Here is a 24452-nt window from a genome sequence, read left to right as displayed (position 1 = left end):
AGTAAGTTAGCGTCTTCATAAAATTGAATATACTGTGGCTTCAAAGCCATGATTCTCTAGGCTCGAACGCATTCATTGCTATCGCAGATAGTCTTCGTAGAACTATTAAGACGGCGGCATCGCAGCTTGGAAGCCGACAACGCTGCAGAAGGTCTATCCTCCTCGGACTGACACTTTCAGTGTTGCAGGTTGCAGCGTGATGTAGTTCAGTGGCTGACCGTTCCATTTCGGCAGAGTCCGCCATCGTCCTAGTGGATTTTGACGATCGTCGGTCATTCAAACCCGTAGACAGAAAAATGCATACGGTGCCGTGGAACGTCTGCAGGGATCCTGAGCCTCTGGCCTAAATACCGCGATGTACATAGCCAGCGTACACGGAGGAGTCGTATGGTAGTCAGTCAGTCGCCGAAGTCAGCCTCGTTCTCGCCGGCAACCGGCACATCGGTCGTTACCTGTCTGGGGAGGTGGTAACCGCTATTGGCGGATAAGGGGGGAAGGCGCTAGAACACCTGGTCGACTTCCTTCCAGGTATCGAGCACCTCAGTCTTCAGGAGAGATCGTTTCACGTCGGTCACTCTCCGGTCTGATGCATCCTCGAGCCTAACCGCGGCTACGACACCTTTCTCGAAAGAGAGAAAGAACAGCGAAAATTCGTTCGCCTAAGAGGACATCCTAGATTGGACATTGGTGACTGGTTGAACTCTTCGGGATCGTTCGCCGAAATGACGTTAGCCTCGTGAAAAAGAAAAACATCTTCGGACTGCAATAGAGTGCCTCCTCCTGCCCATTGCTGGATTAGTACGTTCACGCGGCTGAAAAGTGTTTTACCGGAAGTAATTGTGAACAGACTGACTCGGTTTCCCGTAGAGATCAGTTTTTTGTGGCGAAATGGAGAGTACCGCTGCGCTACTTCTGATCATCGTTGCTCTGGCTCTGAGAGGTTCGTTTCTTTTTCATATTCATTTTTGATATTGCGCTTCCGAAACCTCATATTTGCGGCTAATGCTGGCTGGCGAGCAGGGTGGATCATTTAAATGGGAACACCTGAATGTTTCTGTTGTTGATGATTTTTTGGAGACAGTCTTCGAGGCGAGGGTTCTGTAACCCTTTGATGCATAATTTTTTGTTTAAACATTTGTGTCACCCACTAACGTGGCAGCCAAAGCGTTAATGGAAATGTAAACACTCAATAAATATAAATTTTCTCTCCCTTTCGTGGAGCAAATTAACGAGGCCAGAAAAATTCTAATCATCCTAGTACATCTCTGAAGACATTCACCATAAAATCATTAGCAATAGAGACATGTAGATGTCCTCATTTAAATAGTTTATTCTGTAAACTTGTCCACGACTTTTAGGGATTTTCAAAAGAATGCACAAAATCGTTCGAGACATTTAATCCACGACAATCTACGAAAAATGAGAAAGTTTTTTTTTTGTAAAAACCAAGTTTATGACAGGCTTCTTGCGGATCTCCATGTGAAAAGGAATGATTCTATATCATTTTGCGAAGGCTGAGATCGCGCGATAATTTATTGCCTTTGATAAAACTTGAGAGAAATTGCTGGTGAAATAGATTAATATCTTCTGAAACAGTCTCTAATGTACCTTTCTTGCTGTGTTTCGAATTGTTGCGATAAAATGCTAACAGTCTACCGTATGATTAGGACTATGGGAGATTATTCCTCTGTAGAAAAGTAGAATGCTTTTAGAATTTCAGAGAGAACGTTCACGCGATTGTTTTGAAACGTTGCGTGTTTGTTTATCCACCTATTCAATCATTATGTCTGAAAATGTAAAAACTTGTTTCACTGGCTGAAACGAAAACATTTTTATAAGTAATTACGTTTCGAAATTCAGGAGTTCAAGTGTTTAGACATTTAGTTTCGTTATATTTGAAAGCACAGAATAATTTTACTGTAATTTGCAGAGGGTAGAGGGGGTAAATTTTCTGTTAATTATCTGTTTCAAATTTCGATGTGTTTCACTAAATTATTCCGGAATTTCATAAAAATAATTTTTTTTACTATCTTAAATTTATTCATTTGTGTCATAACTGCATAAAATCCACTGTCTGTGGTGATAAACCATCATTCTCACCCCCACCCCATAAAAAAAAACAAAATATTGTATGAAATACTTTTGTAAAAACTGCTTTGCAAAGCTAATCGGTAGGTCGATAGATTCGAGTGAATGTGTGTGTGGGGGCTGTTTTTCAACGCTTCGGTGAGACAGGAAAATAGAAGAGGCAGCGATGCTGCCAGACAGTGATTACCATAATACAATAGCATCTAATGGTATAGAAAACGAATGCAAGAAGAAAATTCAATTCAATTTTATTCTTAACTAAAATGATAACAGGATATAATTGGCGGGGTAACCCGACTGTTCCAATGAACGATTCAACTCATTCACTAGCATAGAGAAATTATCTGTTTCAAAGATTTTATTCGAAGAACCTATTTATTTTTATGGCTTTGTACCTCATGCACTAATGATTTCTTACTGTTACCTACGATGAGACCATGTAGCTATTAATACGGTCATTGTAATTCAACGTTATATGCTAATTTATTCAAATAGGACTCAAGTATTTGTTCCAATTTAAACATTAATTTTCGCATTGATACATTGAGTGACTAAATTTGGTTAGAGTCTTTAAAAAGTAATCACTATACTGTGGATTTTCTGCATTTGTGACAAAGATGAGTATGTTATATTATTTTGATCCCATTAATGCAATTTTTACTTTTTTAACAGAAACTGAAAATGTTTATTTTATAAGATCTAATAAAAATGAAGATCTTCAGTACAATAATCAGTAAATTGCATTTGCTATTTCAAATTTTGCGTCAATAAATAAATCACCCCAGATTTATGTAGAATTTTCTTGGTTCATCAGTCGATCTGTTAAAAACACATTTAATTATAATGATTGCTACTAAAATTCATAACTTGTTATAAAACACAGCCCATATTCAAATAACAGGCCGTAACATTTTAAAATGAATAGATTAACCGACGATAATTGCAACAGTATAATTATGTACATTTAGCGGCCTAATTTGCATTAGACTTCATTAAAAAGAAAGCGATTTTCCCGATTGCAGTTTTCCTTTGTTACATGATCGAACACTGTACTGCTAGACGTTCATTAGATGCCATTAGAAAAGATAACGCTGGAATCGCAGAGTAAACTGCATTGTGTGTCCGTGTGAAAAGCGATCCAGCAAAAAGAAAAAAAAATGCCATTTCCACGTGGAGAACGATCTCTCGCGATCCCTTCTCGTAGTGTAAGTTCTCAGTCATTTTCCCACACACTTTTCTGTTACGCGGTTTTCAACCGCTTCCTGAACACCGTGTTCCCAACTAATTACATTCTTCCGGCTGTATCAATCTTTCATTTCGCTATCTCCGATCTTCGCCGATTTATTCGTTTATTTATCTCTTACCCGGACCCTCCGCTATCTGTTTCAAACCGATTTTTCACTTGACTTCAGCGAAAGAAAGACTTCGGGCTGACTTATTACTGTAATAGATCCGTCTGCGTGTCGGACCGTGTTTAATACTTTCTTCCGATAATTACACATCTTTTAACTTTCCTTAAATAGCTTATAAGTGAAACATAATTGATTCGGACACGTGACACTGTTGCCACACTTTAAAGAAATGGTATCGAGTCGAATAAGCATGGGAATTTCGTTTCACGTTTTTTAAAAGTGAGATCGAAATAACCTCTTGCAACTTCATCTTTCGAAATTCTGAATCGAAATTGTTAGTCTTCTACATACATTGTATAATTGTATGGTATACTATAGGAAACTAATGGTTTGAATTTTGCAGTAATATTTTACCTTCCAAAAATATGAAAGACGGCATAAATTATTAACAGACAATTGATATGTCGAGATACAGTTTAACGAATTCATTTGTTGACCCGCTGAATTTATTCAAATTATAAATTGTTGTCTACCTCGAAGATTTCTAAGAAGTGTATACAGTGAGATTATTTATTAATTAGAAGCTTGAGTTTTGTAATATTCTGCTTTTTTTTATTAAACTGTAAGTTCTTTGAAGAACGTTGCCATCAGCTCTTCTCATGGTCCCGCTAGGTTGGTTAATTACTTTTCTGTATTATTACATTCAACTCTTAATTTTATATTATTCTCAGGCTTTTAACAATTGTAATAATAACATCAAGACAATAAATGGTTAGCGGTAATGTTGCACTCTCTCAGGAGTTTCTGGAGATAGCGCGAGAGTGTCTTGTACATTCCAACATTGAACCGTTCAATAGCGGATCTTTGTGACAACTACAATAACGTTTAAAACCATCTACAACTGCTTTATAATACTGTGTTAATTTAGTATTAAATTTAATAAGCATAAATAATGTTCAGATCACATCAGTTACAATTACGAACGCACAACCTTTACAGTTAACTTACACCTACGCTGCATATATGCATTACTTGTTTCCCTGGTAAGAAATAATTTGCGACAAAGTAATTCTCGAGAGCATAGTAATTAAATACATTATGAGATAAGGGGTTAATCAGAAACACAAAGTTCAGTTATGCTTCTTGGCGTGTTGTACACGAACCGTTTCATCCCGGACGATATAAATCTGAAAATTGGAAATTAGAAAGCATTCTTCTTGTGAGTAAAACGTGACCTTGATAGAAATGTATGATGTATTTGATAATTAAATGATTACTTTAAATACGAACATTTATAATAAGCTAAATTTAAAGAGTTTAAATGATTGTGAAAAAGTAGAATTGAACAGAATTAAAATGAATATAGAATGAACGAATAAAAGCTGTCATTTCGCTAGTTAGTAGAATGATCCTCCATCGCTCGAGAATGTTACTGTTTGAAAGACAGCAGACGCCATGATCTCACAGGAAGGCTCACAGTGAAAGCAGAAATTGCTAACTGCAGCAAACTACTTTTCTAGAAACTGGACAGATAGATCATGAATGGATATGACAAAAAAAAAAAAGAACTGAAGAAACAGAATCTACTTATTTTTCGAAGAAAGTAAATACCAACGCCACCCATTTCCTCCGACCTAAATAATTCACATTCCACAATTTTTATCATTTTACGCATATGAAATTAATGTAATAAATAATTCTATCGTTCACATAGGCCTTTCTACTGAAGAGACATTGCAACATTCTTATCTCGTATTTGCTAGAAGTAATTCCCAAGAAATACATAAATAGATAGGAAAATATTTAACTGAATATTGCCTTCCGACAATTGTCAAATTCTTGTCCAGAATCTAAAAACCGGTGGGAATTTTTACTGAAGAGTCAGGTGCGACTATACGAACACTATGATACCGTGTAGTATGCAGCATGGGCGACAGCAGGTGGCCCTAACTGGACAGGAAGTTATTTTATACAGAAACACAAGTCGAAAATGTAGTATCATATGGGTAACAGTTGCTCGTATGATTTTAGAGATGATTATCTCAACCAAAACTTTTTCACTAAACGTTAGTCAACATAAACATCTCGGAACGTTTCTCCAAATCGAGATAAATTTAATTTATTACAGAATAGAGTTTATAAATAACAAGATAAAAAAAGAAGTAGATGTCAAGGAACGTCTAAATAATGATTGATTACGACAGATCCCAAACCTGTTTAACACTAAACTTACCATCTCTGGTCAAGATGAACGGTTTCAGATTTTTTATTTTACAATTATTGAAATAATAAAAATGATTTCATAAGAAACGATTGTATAGTTATCTTTAGTGGAGCACATATTACAATAGGAGCTGCACAACGTCTAAATAAAATCAATCTTGTCATTTTTATAAGGGAACATGTACCCCAGTTACTTTCAAGGGTCGGTAGAGGTTTAGTGTTAATAAAAATATAATTTCGCTTCGGCGACGGGAACTTAGATTTGCCATTCTCCATGCGAGACACTTATTTTCCCCAGATCTGAAGCGCAGCCAGTACTGGCAACGAGCACGTGGTTCCGACAATTCGCTCGCATCTCGAAGGAAAAGTGGATAACCAGGGCAGAAGTAGGTGAGAGAAGAGGAAGGTCGAGCACACCGCCTTCCTCTTCCTCTTCATCCTTGCCCGCCATGCACTCCCGTTACTTCACGGAGTCGTGGGAAATTAGGAACTGAGCCGAGCTGATTAAAACGCGTCGATTTTTTTTCTTTTCAAGCCAGAAATCGGCGAGCACGATCTGCTGTTTCGCCCACGTGTAAACTGGCATTGACACTCGCACGAATAGCATCCATTGAAGCAATGTCTGGATATACAGGCATTCACAGTAATACTCGGGCACTTTTAAACAGCCGATAACTTTCTTTAGGCACCTCTTTAATTTTTTTGAAATATTAAGCGGTCCCTGGACGATCAATATTATCGTCAATTTATGGCACAATATATTGTACAATAATATTGCTGGCTCACCCACACGAGACAGTTAACATGTGGAATAAAACGAAAGCAAGTTGTGTGGCCATTGCATTAGTTATAGCTTTAATAATGAAGAAGAAGAAGAAGCGCAGGTGGATGAAGGAATGGTTTAAAAAAAGAAATGAGTACACTCATGAATGTTTGTTAAGTGATCTAAGAATAAGTGAACCAGCTGGTTTTCGAAACTTTCCGCGACCAGATGGTACATTATGTGATGAACTTTTGAGAATGGTTATACCAATCAATATTGTCCACATCGTTGATATTATCTTCAGATTCTTCCTTGCATCTTCTTCTACTTACCTGTATGTAGTATTTTGTGACGTACTTGGTTCTTCCTGATCTGTAAGAAACTTCATTTCCTCAAAATACCATAATGTTGGTTCTATCGAATCGTCTGTTCCAGCACCGCTTTGTCCAGAATCCTTGATCCGCTTCAATTCCTTGCTGAAGTTAGTGCGCAATGAATTAAATTTTTTAACTAACTGCGACTTATCAGCATCTGGATACTTTTCTTTATATTTCCGAAGCAGATGTTAGTAGTGTTCATGTTTTTATCCTGTTGCTGTACTCTTTACTCTTGATATTCCATAAAGCAGGTAAGCTCTGATACACCTCGATACATTCTAAAATGAATTTTCTTTCTTCGTCTTTTTTTTCCTTCGTAGCCGTACTTGCAAATTCAATGTTCACTTTGCAACTGTCAAGATAGAACTGAGCCAATATGGCGCAACATTGCGCACAGACGAAGCAACATTTACGAGATTGTACAATAAAAATGAAACTCTTTTTGATTAACTCAATATATTGCGCAGTATTATTGTACAATGTCAATTATTGTGCCATAAATTGACGATAATATTGATCGTCTAGGGACCGCCTCAGTAGGAAAAATTTGTTGAACAAATTACAATTGGTCAGAATCGTGGGCCTTGAAGCATCGTTCTCCTACAATCGCCACAAATAGACTGTGGCTCTTTATGCAAAATAAAAATAATCTAGATCAATTGCGAGATGCTAGAACCAACTAAAAATTTGTTTCTTTCATTAACAATTTTAAGAAATTAATGAAAGTATATCGATACTCGTAAGTCCCTTTTTTGTTTCTACTGTTTCATGTTCTGGCTGCTCATTTTTGTCATAAATGCATCAAATCCGCAGCCTAGTCAATAACTTTGCTATACCAATGAATTCCCAAGGTTCTATATTTACAAATAAATCGATATTTTTATCCGTTTACATGAGAGCTCCCTTAAGGTCTGTTTCCTTAAGGATGTTCTGGAGGCACAATGGGAGACAAAAGTACAAGAAATTCGAAATCCATCAATACATGGCAATGAAAGCCATTCATGAGTATATTTTGGATTAAACTTTTGCGAATACTGTACCCTCTGTAGCTATATTCAGTGGTCTACGCTTGTCGCGTTTCCATGCTAGTGAGAGGCAACACGATAAATTTGACGTTTTGTAACAGTTTATAATTTTTTTGCTCTGTAACTGTTTAGTGAATCCTAATAAATTTTGAATATAATTAATTACATAATTTTTACTACATATAAAAAAAAACTGGAGTTTCTAGTTGCGTTTTTTCAAGCTTTTAATAGGGTTTGAAGTGGAATTTTATGAATTCTCCATAAGAAGACGTGTTAAAATGGGTAAAGTTTAAGTTGTTATAATACTTAAACGGTGCAGTGAATCGAACCCAAACTTCGGTAATTGCATTAATTTAGTAAGAATTATATCTTGTCAAATTTTCAAAAATTTTGTTGCGTTTTTATATACCTCCAGAACATCCTTAAGGTCTAACGATTGATTTAGACAATTTTTATTCTGCGTAAAGATCCGCAATCTAGTAATGAGTAGACAGCGGATTTTATGCATTTATGACAAAAATATGTAGGTGTCATCTAAAATAATAAAGACATTAGAAGAATTGAAAAGTACTCTCTCTCTCTGTTACAGTATTTTAAATAAAATAAATTTCTATTTCACTCCAGCTTGTTACAATTCAGGTAGACAATTTTTATTTTGCATAAAGACCCGCAATCCAGCAATGAGTATAGGGTACGAACTCAAGTGGTATTGAAGTGGAATTGCCTATGGAGACGTGCAACCGTACGGACTTCCGCGGAGTAGTTCGCCAGGTCCGAGTTGAAATTAGCAGATTCCATCTGGAGCGTCGCAAAGCCGCGTCGAATCGATGATCTTTGGTAGCCGAGCAAGGTGGCCAAGCGAGCAGATAAGCAGAAGAGAAACGCCACGAGGCCGTAACGGAAACGATAATGCAAGCAGCTCGCATCCTGCGGCCATCGCGCAATCATCTAGGAAGTCATTGGCTATGCGTCGTGCGCCAACAACCCGAATCGTGTGTGTCCGAGGAAAATAAACTGCCGAGTCGTGTTCGCGAAATTTCACTTCGTTCCCTTTACGCAACGCCGACGGTTTTTCTTTTTTCTTTGTGCGGACTGTCTTCTTTGTTCGACCGTCGTGTCGTTCGGCTGCAGTTATCGTCAATCGGAAGGGTCGTTGCTTCTTACTGGCCATTTGCATTCCAGGCAACACTCGAAAGGATCGAGCTGAAGAAGAATTGTGAAAGACTATTCAAATTGATGTGACAAAGAATAGGTTAAACAAAGGGTTCAATGATTTATGAAAACTGACTCACTCGGACAAACGAATGTAGCAAACAGTAAACGAAGAAAGGGGTTCCATAATCTATTAATACTCAAACTCAATCTCCGTTTCATCGAGACATTTTTATAATTTCGATCTTTAGGAAGAACAAGAACAGTTTTAAATAAATAATCCTTGTCAGTACATTTTTCATATTTTCTCCTTGGAGTCTGAATATTTATATCGAACAATTAAAAAATTTACACATTTGAAAATTCATTTAAGTCAAAGTTATTATTAAACTGCGGACTCTATGAATTTATAACGAAAATGAATAGGTAAAATGCAAAACTAGAATCAAAATGGATACCAGTCCCGTTGAAATCGGTTCACGAATGAAATATTCTGTGAAATCATTAGCTGTTACCGAACGTGCATCAGCAGCTTAATGTTGCGATAGCTTTAACAAGTGATAGCACTTCGAGCTAACTGTAAGTCTGTAAGTCTTCCTGGTAGAATTTCCCAGCCCCTGCTGATTATTATTTCTTTCGTGGCCTGACTAACACGCGACCGAGCGTTGTCATGCGCTAATGTGACTTCATGGCTTCCTTGATTAATAAATGATATCGGTTTTTTTCAATTCGTTGCACGGTATTAATTGAGAGTCTCCAGGTGCGGTCGTTACGACTGTTTTTAGTCTTCCTTCCTCGTTGCCTTGATGATCCTGGCCTTGGGTCTTCGATGGTCAATGACTTTTGATCGAAACATTGCGATCATTAGACTAGGGATTTATTTTTATGGAAACTGATTCAGAGAGGCACCACTACAGATTGCTGTACCATTATTCAAAACACTCTATACATTATTAAATATGTTGGTATCTAATTATATCAATTTCATATCCATAAAATGAAAAAAATCATATAGCATGTAATCGATAGCATGGTCGGAAGGAATGTTTAACTTTCGAGTTAACACTAAAACCTATCGACCATCGAAAGTGACTGATGTGTATAGTATTATAAAAATAATAAGATTAAATTTATTTATATTTTGTCTGATTTTTATACTATAATATATACTGGAGTCAAAAAATATATTCGATAAATTCCCGTGAAAACACCTTTACAATTTCAATAATTGTCAAATAAAAAATCTAAAATGGATCATTTGACCCCTCGTGGTAGGATTAGTGTTGAAATAACTCCGACGGCAAAGGGTTAATATTGTTTCACTGATACGCTATTAACACTAGAACTACCGAGCACTAAACGCAATTGGCATACATGGCCTTATATAATTAATGACAAAATTGCATTTATTTAGATTTCGTTTGAGTTTTGTTTAAATATGTGCTTCAGTAAAGAAGCTCACTAAAAAAATTTCTCAGAAAAACATTTATATGATGTTAATATTTCTAAAAGAAAAAATGTGGAACCAGTCATTTTGACCCATTCGGTAGTTCAGTGTTAAGGAGCACGTCCCTCCACGATGTAAGTAGCATTTCGGTCCCAAAATCTTCACCTACATCCAGACACTATTGTAGTTCCTTACAAACCACTGTGGTTTGCAAAGAAAGAGTACCATGCCTCAAATAGATTCTTTTGTTCGCCTAACGTCGATCGTCTTTTCTAGTCGCGCGAGACGTGCCGGCAGAACAAAGGGTGGTAAAAAAAAAAGCGAAAGACAACCGGAGAGTTGAACGCGTGGCGGAGGTCACGAGGCTTGTCCGATCATTGAAATCATCGGACTCGAGGAACTGGTGACGCCCGGTGAGGCAACGTCCCGCTTCGCAACGGTTCCAACAAATGCGTTTCGCGCGTGATGATGTGAGTTGCGTGTCACCCATGCACCGTGACGCGGCCGCGCGGGCACGCCAATTGCCGGCCCGGGCAATAGAATGTTGCATTGTTCGTGTAAATTACCCGCGAACGGATTGAACCGCGGTTCACGCGAGATCAAAGATAATCGGAACGGTAATTGAATCAAGTGTAACTTTCATAATCCACAAGAAACGAACTCCGTATTCATTAGCAATATCTTGCGGACGTTTAGACGCGTTTAGATGCCGATTTTATTACGCGTAACAGAGTAAACCGGTGCTTGCGATCAGCGTTAATCAAAATTATATCACGCATTAATATTCCACGCTCGTATTCTAAGTATCTCAACTTTCTCCGGACCGTTCCCTGTTCCTTGGCTTCTTTCCCAACGTTTCCCTCGTTGATCAAGTAAACTCCTGAAACTGGTCGGTTTATCATTAGACCGCAGGTGTTTATTGCAGAATAAGACATTCTCCGCATTTATCACAAGCTGCTGGAACCCAACGAAAATTTATTTCTGTAACTTGTCGATACTACTTTTTTTAATTACGATTACGAAGACTAATAGATGGAAAAGAAATTGTATGACAGTCTCATAATTGATATGGCGCACGCTTTAAATTAGAAGAACTTTCTTATAAACAGACGAAGCGACCTCAGCTTTTTCTAACACGCCAGATGGATTATTTTACTAGATATGGAATGAAAATTTTGGAAAACTTGCGTTTTGTCTGAATTATAACTCTCGAAAAAAGAGACAGATGCGTCGGACGTCGGCCAAAACGGAAGAAAACGGATCCAGTGTGCTCGTACCCTAAGTTGCACGCGTGTTGAACATTTCGTCGTTATTGGTCAATCCGTTTGTGAGTTATAAACGATTAAAAATGGTGAAAATTGCAGTACAAGGGCAACAATATTCTTTGTCATAAAGTCTCCGAAAAATTTCACGGTAATAGATATTTTTTTTAATACCAATAGGTATTGTGTGTGTGGTTTCGAAGATAAAACTATTTATTCTGAGGCCGGGTGGTTAGGTATTAAGCGAAAGTAAAACGGATTACCTTATTTCACTGACATCCCCGTACGTGTTGGTTTGATTGCAGGCTGCAACGGTGCCGGATGCGGTTACCCCGGCGCACCTGCGCACAGCATAGTCCGTTTCACGGAACCAGGTACTCAGGACGTCATAGATGAAGAGGATGCCCTTCTTAAGGACTCCAGCTACACTCTGGGCACCGTCGCCACGTACACTTGCGATCGTGGCTTTGAATTGCTTGGTCCAGCACGAAGACAGTGTCAGCCTGATGGCTCTTGGTTACCTGAAGGGATACCATTTTGCGGTGAGTCTTCTTCGCCATCTTTTAATCCTTCAAGCACGATGTACCGACTCTAATGAAAGACGTCTGTCCACTGTACTAACACTAACGAGTTCATAGCATTTTTATATTGACATTCAAAAGTACAATTAAGATATTTATTCGTAGGTTTGTTCAATAGCATGATAAGTTACCTCAAAAATAGCGGACAGTAATAGAACAGAATGGAAAATATGTTATCGAATAAATCTCTCTATGAATAAATATCGTAAATTCATCTTTGAATTTTAATTTAAGGCAGTAGACTCGTTTCCAGGATTGCAAGGGTGCAAGATTCGCGTTCTCATTTCTCGATAATACAAGAATAGGGCTTTTCAATAGTCAAAAACGCTAGATCGATCTAGGGCCGCTATCGCCCTCAAAAACGATGAAAATAGCTACGTGCACAGTTTTATTCTTCCAAATAATGCAAATTACGCCTCGTAAACGAAAAAGTAGGACTTTTGAGGGCGATTGCGGCCTAGATCAACCTTTTATCTATCGTTTTTGATTACTGAAACCCCTCTTTTTGTATTATCGAGAAATGAGAACGCGAATCTCGCACCCTTGCAATCCTGGAAAAAGGAGTCTACTTCCTTAAAAAATGGTTTCTAAAAAATGGTCATTAAAATAATGACATATTTATACTTGCAACTGAACGGAGTCATGTTTCAACCCAACAGTCCTAGTTACGATAGCTGCGAAAAAGATCATAATCATTTGCAAGGTCGTATTGGATCGTGCCGGGGAATTTGAATAATTGCATTGATTAGCGAATAAAAAAAAGAAATTCGCGAAGGATTCATCAAGGTAAATACGCTCGCGGATGTGGGTTTAAGAGAAAGTTCAAGCGTTCCGAGGAAACGTGCTCGCGCTTCCGGTCACGCCTCTACAAAACACTTTGTAGAATAGACGTATCGTAACTCTGAGAAATAATCGGTGTTGATTCATCATACATGTACATATGTAGTCGGATGCGGAAATTTCGGAGAGTATATACATCTTTTTTAGGGCAGAGTTTTGAAAGTTGACGTCAGCCAGAAAGATTTTATCAAAAGTTTCACCCGAGCCGAGCTAACTTGCGAACAGTCGAGAGACTTTTACGGGAGAATTTTACAGCGACATTCGTTTCGTGTCGCGTGCAGTTTATTGTACCTTCTGTTACGCTTATGAAAAAGATGGCTGACAAAAATGCCACGAACACTCCTTCATCATTGTGCACATTGGGAAAAAATCAATGTTCAATATTAACGAGTAACAACAATATTAACATAACTATTATTATTCCGGCAACGTGTCTTCATTCAATTTATAATAATAATTTATAATAAGAGAGTAACGGTCACACGAATGATGAATTGAAAATAAACGGTAACTTTTAAGAGGTTAATGGTGTTAATTGAAAATAAATTTTACAGATATTAAAAGGGTCAAATTGTCTAAAAGGAATTTGTTAATTTACTATTATAGAGATTGTAACTGATTTCTTTGGAGATACATATACCCGGATAGATACATTCTCGCCATTTCTGTGAAATGTATGATAGCCACTTCTAGTGCTGCATAAATCTAGCGTTAATTGTATGTGGGTTATGGCAAACCAAAGTCCGCGATTGCCTCGATTGAATACTGAACAATTTTCGGTGGCAAGTGACCTGATTCCGCGTGTCCTTGACCGAAGAGAAGACAGTGTGTAAGAGCGGAGAAAATAGAGGGGGCAGAACACCGTTAACTCTGAACCTGCTGCTACCTTTTCAGAGCGCCCCCGGCCTTTCAACGTCACTCGCATTCCTGGCATTGGCTCACTGTTTCCTTCTTCTCGGTCCAGGTCAGATTTCTTTAAAAAAAAAACAACCAAAACCGCTGGAACCAATGAATATTGAAATAAATTCCATTCCAGTACAATTTTTTTACCATTTTCTTTGCTTGACCTGTTTTGTTCTATTAGACACCTCACAAAGTTCTGCGAATTTTCATTTTTATATTTAACCCCTTGCCCTATGATTTATTTTACGGTTTCAGTGATTGGAACTTTTTGTAGTTCGTAAGATTTAATAATAAAGGAGAAACTTTATATCTATTGTATGTTTATGTATTCTCCAATAGCTGTATATTAACAAAACCAAAGTAGAATTTTATTTTGGTTTAAAGAAAATTAGTAGCATACATATATACAGTAGTTAGGAGCAAAACTGATCACACGCATTTTAAGTCAGAATAACTTTTATATGAATGGACCAAACGACTTCAATTTCTCTGTAAGACTAGATGAATTAGTTTAGTAAGTGACGTCTAAAAGATATGTTGGAAAAATGCATTTGGTCGGAATTGTGGAAACAAAAGTAAAAATTGATTTTTACGACTTTTTTAGCTGGGCCAATTACGAAAATTTAAGAGACTATAACTGCTTTATTTAAGCACATATTATTGGGAAAACTCACTATTGTCGTCACTATAACACCTCTAGGAACTCCTTCCTCTCTGAAATCATTAAACATATTTTTTTGCAAAAAAAGACATGGAAAAGTCAATTCTCTGGAGCAGTTCTTCTTCAATAAGAACTAACAATGCTTCTTCGCGAAACGGAAGTGCAATCGTTGGAAGTTGAAAGAAATACCGATGATTGCTCTGCCGTGTTTCCGTGTCGTCATCGCAAATAAACAACCGGACAGGTTTGTAATTTCTCGCAATTCTGCCACTTGCCAACCTATGCGTGAATTTGGCTCCTCAAAGGTAAACACGGCCGGACGAACGCATAATCGCGCTTGTACGTTGTACCAGGTGTATAAACAGTAAAGGTCATCCGTCTTAGGGGTGAATCTACACCTCTAGTCATTTGAACCGGTTATGTCGACCGGTGGTGGTAGGTTCAGTGTTAAGAAAATCAGATTTCATCTAATTTGATCATTTTTATTATATTTAATGAATTCGATTGCGAAAAAAATAGAAAATGTGCAATTAACAGTGACTCACACTTCCCTGTGCAATACTTGACGAATAACGTTGCAATTCAGGTCATAAGTCATTATATCCTTACGTGAGCGAACACACAACAACAAACGGATTTACCTCAACAAATTACGAACTAACAAGACCCACAAAAATATTCGTTTACTGTTTTTACAGTTTACTTACAGTGAGTGTAAAAAGTATTCGTACGACCTTTAAAATAGAATAACTTTCTTATAATTGTACCAAACGATCTGATTTTTTATAATCAATTAGAAGCAGTGGTTTACGAAATGATATGCAGAAAAGATTTTCCAAATAATTGTATTTTACAAGGTTACATGCAAAACTAAAGAAGACACTTTTTAAAACTTTTTTATTTGGACCCTTAAAGAGAAAATTAAAAATATGTGTTTTGTAGATTTATGTTATTTATACAGATGTTTTGAAAATTTCACCGGAATCGATTAACATACACACGAGCTACAAGCGGTTAAAAATGGTGAAAATCGTAATTTTACACGACTTTTAATCAGTTTCTGCTTAAAATCCACAGAATCGTACATCTTTCGATGCGTGTCGTTTTTTTCTGCGTCAACTGATTTCCATGAAATTTTCAACATCTGTATAACTAACATAGATCTAGAAAACATATATTTTAAATTTTCATCAAGGGCCCAAATAAAAAAGTTTTAAAGAATGCCTTTTTTATTTTTGCATTTAATCTTGTAAATTATAATTTTTGGAAAATCTTTTTTTCATACCATTTCGTAAACCACTGCTTTGTTTAGTACAATTATAAATAAGTTATTCTATTTTAAAGGGCGTACGAATACTTTTTACACTCGCTGAATATATTATATTTTACACTTATTATATTACACATTAAATTTTAGTATATTATAGTATGTTCATTTATATTTACTAATTCGCTATTAGTTTGCTCAGATTAATATAATTCAGGAATCGTATAAATTATTTATAATTCTATTCGATCAACTTCTTTCATTTTTATTCTTCGCTATATTCTCTTTGGAAGTCAGCGTTCCTAACTTCTTTGATCAGCTATGGTTATAGTTTTCGACCATGTTAGGCTGGATCTATTGTAGAAAGTTCATCGACCGTATGCAACAATCAAAACGTGACGAAGCTGCGTAAATCAGGTAGCTCGGTTTCTAGTTAGCAAGTAAAATCAAGTTTTCGCATTACACTCTGCAATTTTCCCGACGACTTTCACTTGTTCCCCCTGAAATTTAATTTTTCCATTCGCAAACGTCCTAACGATCGCGGTCAGGCCTTCCCGTGGAACAGAATAAAAGTTCTTTAAACGCAGTCATCTGCCAGTGACGTTCTTCGATTTCTTTCCCTTGGTTGGACCGTAAAGTAGCATTAGCTTTGTTCGCGAACTGTAGAGAACGGCATTTAGTACTTTCTATTGCGGTAACACTTCTTTTAAACAACAAGGAGAACACGGTTAACGTCAACTTTTATTATTACAGAGAATTGTCATGGAAATAGGCAATTTGCGTCTCAAAAGTTGGTGTGATCGGTAAAAGCGGGTTATACGTATAAGGAAAATCAAAGAATGAGAAAGAAGAAAACGTGACCTCCGGTTATATTTTCACCTGAGAGGATACTGAACGAAATATTTTTTAAAATATCTTTTTCTACGCTTAATACAATGATCAAAAAGAAACAAATAAAACAAGACTTTTTATTTAGAAGAGCGCAAAATATTTCTAACCTTTTTCTGGTGACAATACAACAGCATTTTGAAATTCTCTAAAAGATTTTATTTATTGTAATTTATTACCACGCTTATATTGGCTTGCCGAGTTGTCGTTGTTGTTGTATGCGTCAAATCTTGTAATCGAATAAAGAAGAGGTTTTAATCATTCTTTGTTCACGATTCATTTATTATTCTATAGATTAGCTCGGAGCATAGGTTGAACGACACACACTTGCGTTACTACCGAGAATATGCGTGCCTGCTAACTGGTTGTACGGCTCGCATAATGATAATCGAACTATACTATTAGAACCTGCCTATTATGGTTTAAGAGCTCGGACACTCGTTTAGATGCAAATCATACAGATTTGTATTCTGATCGTTTCCCAAGATATTCTTTTAATAACATACTTATCCTTATAAAAATTGCTGAAAAATCAATATGCAAATATATTTTATCAATCTTCACTAACTGTCTAAGAATTTAATTTACTAAAGTGTTAAATTTTTTCAAGAAATATCAAAATGGTCGGTTCGTTTTCCTATTTTGCTTCATTATATTTAAGATCGGGACGGGAAAGATAAGAGCTTTGGTATATGTATTATAATTCTCGGCCAATTAAAGCAGAGTTTCATTTTTTCGGATTATAATCTCGGTAGAAATGAAAGAGTTCTTTCTCTGTTTAATTGGACATCATTTTAACTATACATATGTAAAGTTTCGCAGGAGTTTCGTGTGATGCTACGAGATAATTTGACAATTTTTAATTGTAAATTTGTAGAGTAGACACGCTTCTAGTGCTTACCCTATACGGCGTAACTTCGAGATGTAGTATAAGAAACATTTCTGTCACTTAATTAAACTAAAACGTTAGTATAAAATATTGTAGTATTACGTATGGGCAAAAAAAGTCAGCTACAACGAGCTGTAATGTGTTTTATGCGGTATATCAAATTGATCTTGTTCTTCCTACATGGGCTGTCTCCTTCATTAAAATCATTTATTTTCTTGTATTAGTACTTGGAGAGATTACTTTCTTTTCCTAATCAGATTCCAGACTTAATTACATCATTTTATTTCCTCGTATAGGTACTTGGACTAGTACTTCCTTTTCTTGAACAGTTTCAAGATTTAATTGCATCATTATATAATTATGGGTGGTTAGGTTGAAGCTAATATAGTTACTTACTCCGATCAAAATTGTATGTAATAATTACTGCTCACGTTACCTTCCAATTGTGAAAGGCCGTTCGATTGTGCTCGTATTTAATATTTAGTCACATGCGAAAATTCTGACAAAAATACTCAGATACACATACTGCAATTAATTCATATTTTTAAGTGGATCTTGACTGTAAAAAAACAAAAGCCAAAAAAACCTCGGAAAAATACGATTTTGCATTGAAGTTTCAGGGTTAGATCATGTAGATTTTCGCATTGTCAGTGTATAGATAGAACTATTGTTCTCGAATTTTTCCAGATTTTTAAGTAGAACACCCTGGCTGTGAAAAATCAAAAACATCGGAAAAATGTGATTTTGCATCGAAGATCATTTAGATTTTCGCATATTGTCAGTGTATAGATAGAAATATTGTCCACGAATTTTGTCAGATTTTTCAGTGAGGTGCGCCATGGTAAAAAAAAAAATAGAAACCGTGTTTCTCGACGTTTTTAATTTAACTTTCTTTGTGCGACACGTGAAGTCATGATTGTCATTTCTGCTGTGTCTACCAGGAAGTGATTAAACCCAAAGAAGTTCGAACAATTGTAACAATCAAGAAAATGATACAGGAAGGAGTTAAAAAGAATTTAAGATGTCTTCATTGAAGTGTGTAAACAAGAGGAGTTTTGCTATCTGGCACCGGAAAATAGTTTGGTCGACAGAGATGAAATCTTCGGTGATAGCTCGCGCGAAGAGTATAACTGTAAATAAAGACGTGGCCACGTGTACGTGTGTTAGGCTTGTGGGAACGCGTGTGGTATACACACAGTAACTCCACGGGACTCGGTATGTAGGTTTAGGTCGAGAACGCATCGATTATCTATGTTCTTCTAACTACACCTGGATGGAATGCCGATCAGCTTCTCGTAGGTCTTAGATCTGAGAGCTGAGCAGAGCTGCGATGGTTAACCGGTTTTATATGATTGGCCGTTTTCGACAAATCTAATGCCAGTCGTATTCAAAACATCTTGGAACCACTAGAAACGATTTGTTAATCATTACTGTATCGCCCGAACCATTCTCGGAAGAACTACTTCGATCGTCCGCTCCAAATCTGTTTAATCCAACCACGCTCCCATTTCAACTTGTTAAAAGTAAACTTCTAAACAATATTATGAAGGAAAAACACGTAACTCATTATTCTTTAACATTTTGGAGGGCTTCGATTGTTATTAAGGGGGTAGACTCCTTTTTCCAGGATTGCAAGGGTGCGGGATTCGACTTCTCATTTCTCGATAATATTGGGTTGGCAAATTAGTTAGTTCGGTTTTTGTGTTTTATTCCACTCTAAAAAAACCGAACGAACTTATTTGCCAACGCAATACAAACACGGGATGTTTCAGTAGTCAAAAACGCTAGACAAAAGGGCGATCTAGGGCGCTATCTCCCTCAAAAGTTCTATTTTACTACGTCGTTTTTGTCGTTTACGATGCGTAATTTGCATTCTTCGGCAGCAAGTAGCTATGGAAATAGCTACATGCGCAGTTGTATGCTTCCGAATAATGCAAATTACTTTTAATTTTTTGTAAACGAAAAAATTGGACTTTTGAGGGGAATAGCGCCCTAGATCGATATTTTATCTAGCGTCTTTGACTACTGAAAACCTCCCCTTGGATTATCGAGACATGATAAGGCGAATCCCGCGCCCTTGCAATCCTGGAAACGAGTCTACCGCCTTAAAAACGAGAAAGCTATAAAGACGTAAACGATAATTAGCATCTCGCAGGAATATAAGAATTTTTAATTGGACTTCTAAATTACGAAGTACAGTAGGACCTCGATTAACCGGATCCCGATTATAAACAAATATGTGTTTAAATATAATTATATTATGAAGGGAAATAAATTGTCAGAAATAAAAAATTTATTTTGAAATATAATGTACATTTTAATTACATCCCTCGGGTCTCGATTATCCATCGGGCCTTAATTTGTCCTGGCTGTTTGTCTCCACAGGTCCTACTGTATTTATAAACATACAAGAAATAAGAAATTAGACAGGCGACCCATTAAAAGTATAAACAAACGATACTCTACATATTTCTTTCAAGCGGAGTGCAGCAAAGATAGTACAAATAATTTCTCTAAAAAGTCACATTTCTATTGCCGATTTAAATGTATCAATCTCGAAACAATATTTCTAACGTTTATCAAGGCAAGAAGATTGAATATAAAATGAAAGAATTCAGGAAATAAGTTACGTAATAATAGATATAAAAAAATTGTAAAATAATTGTTCAGCACCTTGGTCCGACAACTTTCTCCGGCCGCGTTAACAGTTCGCAGGAAAATGCTCGCCATGAATGGGGAGAAGAGCGATTCCGACGAAGGTAATTCCACGGCGATGATCGACTGGGACACTAATCAATGTAAAAGAGGACTACTAACATCGAGGCAGAGTGCCAGTTAGCGTCGATAAAATTCTCACGTTACGGTACAGCAAAACTACCGCAAGATCGACGCAACTTGTTTCACGAATGTGCAACAGCGGCATGGCGCACCGCGTACACAAAAGTTTGCGCGTCTGCGCTGCGTGCCGAACGGCTGTTCAACCGTGTGACGTGACTCTTTCTGCGACCTTCTTTTTATTTAATGGGAACGGCAATGAGCCGCTAACATTTTCCCAGGTCCTTCAGCGATACGCTCTCGAGTGACTACATATCGAATCACTGAGTAACTTCTTACGGATGCTAATTACTGGACTGTGCTTTATTATGCATTTGTGGCGGCAATGTTCTAATAGGCTTTGTCATCGAAGATCAACAGTTGAGATTTCGTCGATGAATGGTTTTCAAGCGACAGTATTGAAAGTATTAAACAAACAAACACATTTTTATCTATCTTTTGTATCTTAGAATTGACTTAGAAAATGTTCATTTCACATAAAAATCCACAGTCCCGTTATAACTGTACGAATCAATATTATTATGAACAACAGAATCACCAGAAAATTGCGCTCACTGCTTAACAAAACCGGTAAGCTAAAAATAATTGTTGCAGTGTGCAAATGCATAAACTTCAGTTATAACTGTACGAATCAAAATATTAGATGATTGACTAACATCGTGACCGATTTTCATAGATGTCGCAAACTGTACTGCATGGCGGAGTGTAAAAAAAAAGATTATATATAATAAAAATTATATATTCTACAATTAGAAAAGAACGGTGACTATATGATTTATTAATAAAGTTGTATTCTTTGAAATTTAACCATTGAATTTTATTGTCAAATCGGGCACGAACTTATGCAATCTGATTTATGAACAACTTTCAATCAGCAATCATCTAATTATGAAAAACAGAATCGGCAAAAAATTGCGCTCACTGCTTAACGAAACCGTTAAGCTAAAAATAACTGTTGCAGTGTGCAAATGCATAAAATTCGCATCAACAACGAATAGCACGTTTAGAAATGACAATTTTATGCGGACATGTGTTCTTACGACTTTTGAAGTCGCAAAATAGAGAAATCATTTGAATACTGAATGGAGCAGATCTTTTTGTCCTTTTCTCATTTGTATGGTTAATGCGGATAATAAGTGGGATACGAACAGGAGATAATTGGCGAAGAATTAACCAGTATAACTAGTTTCGCGTGCGGTTAGAACGATACAAGGTGGTCCTAGGTAGAATCGCTTAATTACATACCTCTAACGATTACAGTGACACGAAAAATATACGATACGCGATGGTAAATAGCGTCGAAAATTGGTATACCCAGTATAGTTTGCAGAATGCGTACACGAGGAGTTAATGCGACCTAGGATTTGCACATCACGAGCACGTGTCGGGAGTACCGCAATTTGGGCGGGGCAGTTCCAACTGCACAAATAACTAGGAATGCAATGGAAACTAAGAAACTAATTCGTGTTTCTCATCGCTCATTCTGCCGTTCACTTTTTTAGTTACGTGGACGGGAGGCACACGGGAGAAAGAATGTCATTTGCTTTTGAATTGCAACGGGATACAGTTACTTCAATCCTGCACTAACCGCAGAAGTATTTGAACGAGGACAAATAAAACTTCGTTTCTTTGAATAGATAAAATTCACGTCGTAATTCAAGCTCTGAACAGTGTGCGAACGATACGCGCTGAAATAAAAATTTCCATCCTGCGAATGTAGAAACGGACCAGTATTCCCCTAGAATTCTCCAATCTTTGCAATCAGGTCGATTTTACCTGGCAGAATCTCACAGTTGGGATGCATGAGATTTTTCAAATAATATCCACTTTCTTTCCACAGTTCTCGAGACATTCTTCAGTTTTATCGAGACTAAATTAGAATGTAACACAAGATTATTATATACAAGATGTTTTATAAAACTTTTTAATCATTTTCAAAATTTCCAGAATGTGTTCCATGTATTAATTATGTATTAATAAAAACATTTCTTAATCGTTTCTTTAGGAAACACTTTTCCGATTGAAATGAGTCTAAACACGACATGGTTGGAAGTATATTTGCTTCTTTAATCCACGATACAGTAGAGCCTCGTTTATCCGAACTAATCAGTGGAACATGAGTGTTGATGGAATAACAAATGAATTATACCTAGCTGGAGTGCCAGGTTCAATCTCGACTGATTTGTCAGATATGAATAAACATATTTCGTAGAACAGTAATACACAGGTAATTAATGTTACGAATTTATTTTTCGTTACAGTATTAAATGTTGCTGGAGGCAAAGCACCGATGCAATCTAGCAGCTCGGAGGGTGGAATTCCGCAACGAGCAGTAGATGGTAGCAGTGGTCAAATTTATACACCCCAAACCTGCACCCTAACCAGGCCAGAACTTAGACCATGGTGGTACGTGAATTTACTAGAACCATACATGGTGCAGCTCGTCCGACTCGATTTTGGGAAGCCATGTTGCGGTAAGTAACACCAACAACAACTTTTAGCTCCCATTATAGTAAAATCACTTGCAGGTTCACCATAATGTCTTTTATTCTGTTACTGTTCTGTTGCTTTCAATTATTCTTTTACATCTTATTGTATTAGGTGTGCAAATAATTCCCCCTTTTTATCCAAATTCAAGATTTTATTATATTTTACGTACATCAAAAAGTACTAAAATCTTGTCTGGTGACTCCCAATCTTTCTGCCAATTCTTCTTGCGTCTGAATCGGACTTTCGTTGAGCAATTCCTCTTACTCATCGTCATCGCACTTTCTCGGTGCACCTGAACAATCGTCGACTTCCAAATTAAAATTTCCGGCTTTAAATCTTTGGTACCACTTTTTCCATGTTCTTTAAGATACAGCGTTCGCTCCCAGTGCCGCACAAACCATTTCAGTAGCTTCAACAGCTGATTTTCGAAGCTGGAATGCAAAGAGTAAGCAGTGATGCAAATGATGCTTCTCGCTCGTCATATTGCTTGAAATTGTTGCACAGGACTGGAAACTATTAGAGCGCTCATCACGACTCTTCTTAAAACTAAATGAACGCTCTTTCAGATAACACCAAAATAGGGAAGTAATTCGAATTCGGTCAGAAGGTATAATCGTAGAAAAAAGGGGAAGGAACTGTTGCACACCTTTTTTGTTTGATTGTTTTACGTCGCTTCTTTAACTGCTATGGTTATTAAGCTACGGGATCTACAGTTTAAGGTGGGTTCCGAACCACCTTGCACACCTAATACTATCCCAAAATGTTTCTATGGAAATGACGTAATTCCGGTATACAAATTTTACCGGTATTAAGTCCCTGATGGAAATATAGAACGTTTTTATATAAGAAATATAGAATTATTTTTCGACAAGCCTCGCGAAGCTCCCGAACAATAAAAAAGACAAAAGTGTACATTCTTCCCACATGGTCGCTGTAAAATGCAAATGATGTCTTGTACAAACCCCACCTCTTATGCTATAAACAGACCAAGGTCTGATATGCGAAGAGTTATCGATACTAAACAAAATTAATTGCCTTCGCGATTGGTGGCATCGAACTAAAAGCCGGTTAGAGTTTCTGTAATAACAATTTTTAAAGATGCTACGAACACGTAAAATATGAATGCAAAATGTACCACAGCGATCTCATGCAGAAAAACTTGAGGAATACCACGAACGACGAGTAGTTATGTACAAAGTAATATAAAATCGAAATAAAAGTGAAAATGAATTATCACGGAATCTTAAAAGTACCGTCTGAGGTAGCAAGAAGCAGTTTGTGATTAATGCTGTCCGGAAGAACACGTCGGAATTTGCAGCGCATAAATACTGCGATGCTTTGCTGGAACAAAATCATTTCCATAAGGGAAAGTATTTGGTGTACGTTTGCTTTAAATATACATTTCCTGG

The 24452-nt window shown here is 36.9% G+C and overlaps 1 protein-coding gene across 2 annotated transcripts in view; it reads left to right on the top strand.

Annotated features, from left to right (window-relative positions):
• The first annotated feature begins 226 nt into the window (after positions 1-226).
• Positions 227-24452, top strand: part of LOC143213361 (uncharacterized) — a 39766-nt gene continuing 15540 nt past the window's right edge. Inside the window, exons 1-3 of one of the 2 annotated variants that reach the window (XR_013009959.1) lie at positions 227-940; positions 11995-12231; positions 22815-23027. Coding sequence is in view for 1 of the 2 variants with exons in the window: in XM_076433129.1 (XP_076289244.1) it covers positions 889-940; positions 11995-12231; positions 22815-23027 (502 nt within the window). In the remaining variant the exon portion in view is untranslated. The remainder of the gene's footprint in view (positions 941-11994; positions 12232-22814; positions 23028-24452) is intronic. The other variant, XM_076433129.1, reaches the window with a different exon arrangement.

This window comes from Lasioglossum baleicum, chromosome 11 (genome assembly GCF_051020765.1).
Source record: "Lasioglossum baleicum chromosome 11, iyLasBale1, whole genome shotgun sequence".
NCBI lineage: Eukaryota > Metazoa > Arthropoda > Insecta > Hymenoptera > Halictidae > Lasioglossum > Lasioglossum baleicum.
This window is presented reverse-complemented; position numbering and strand designations above follow the sequence as displayed.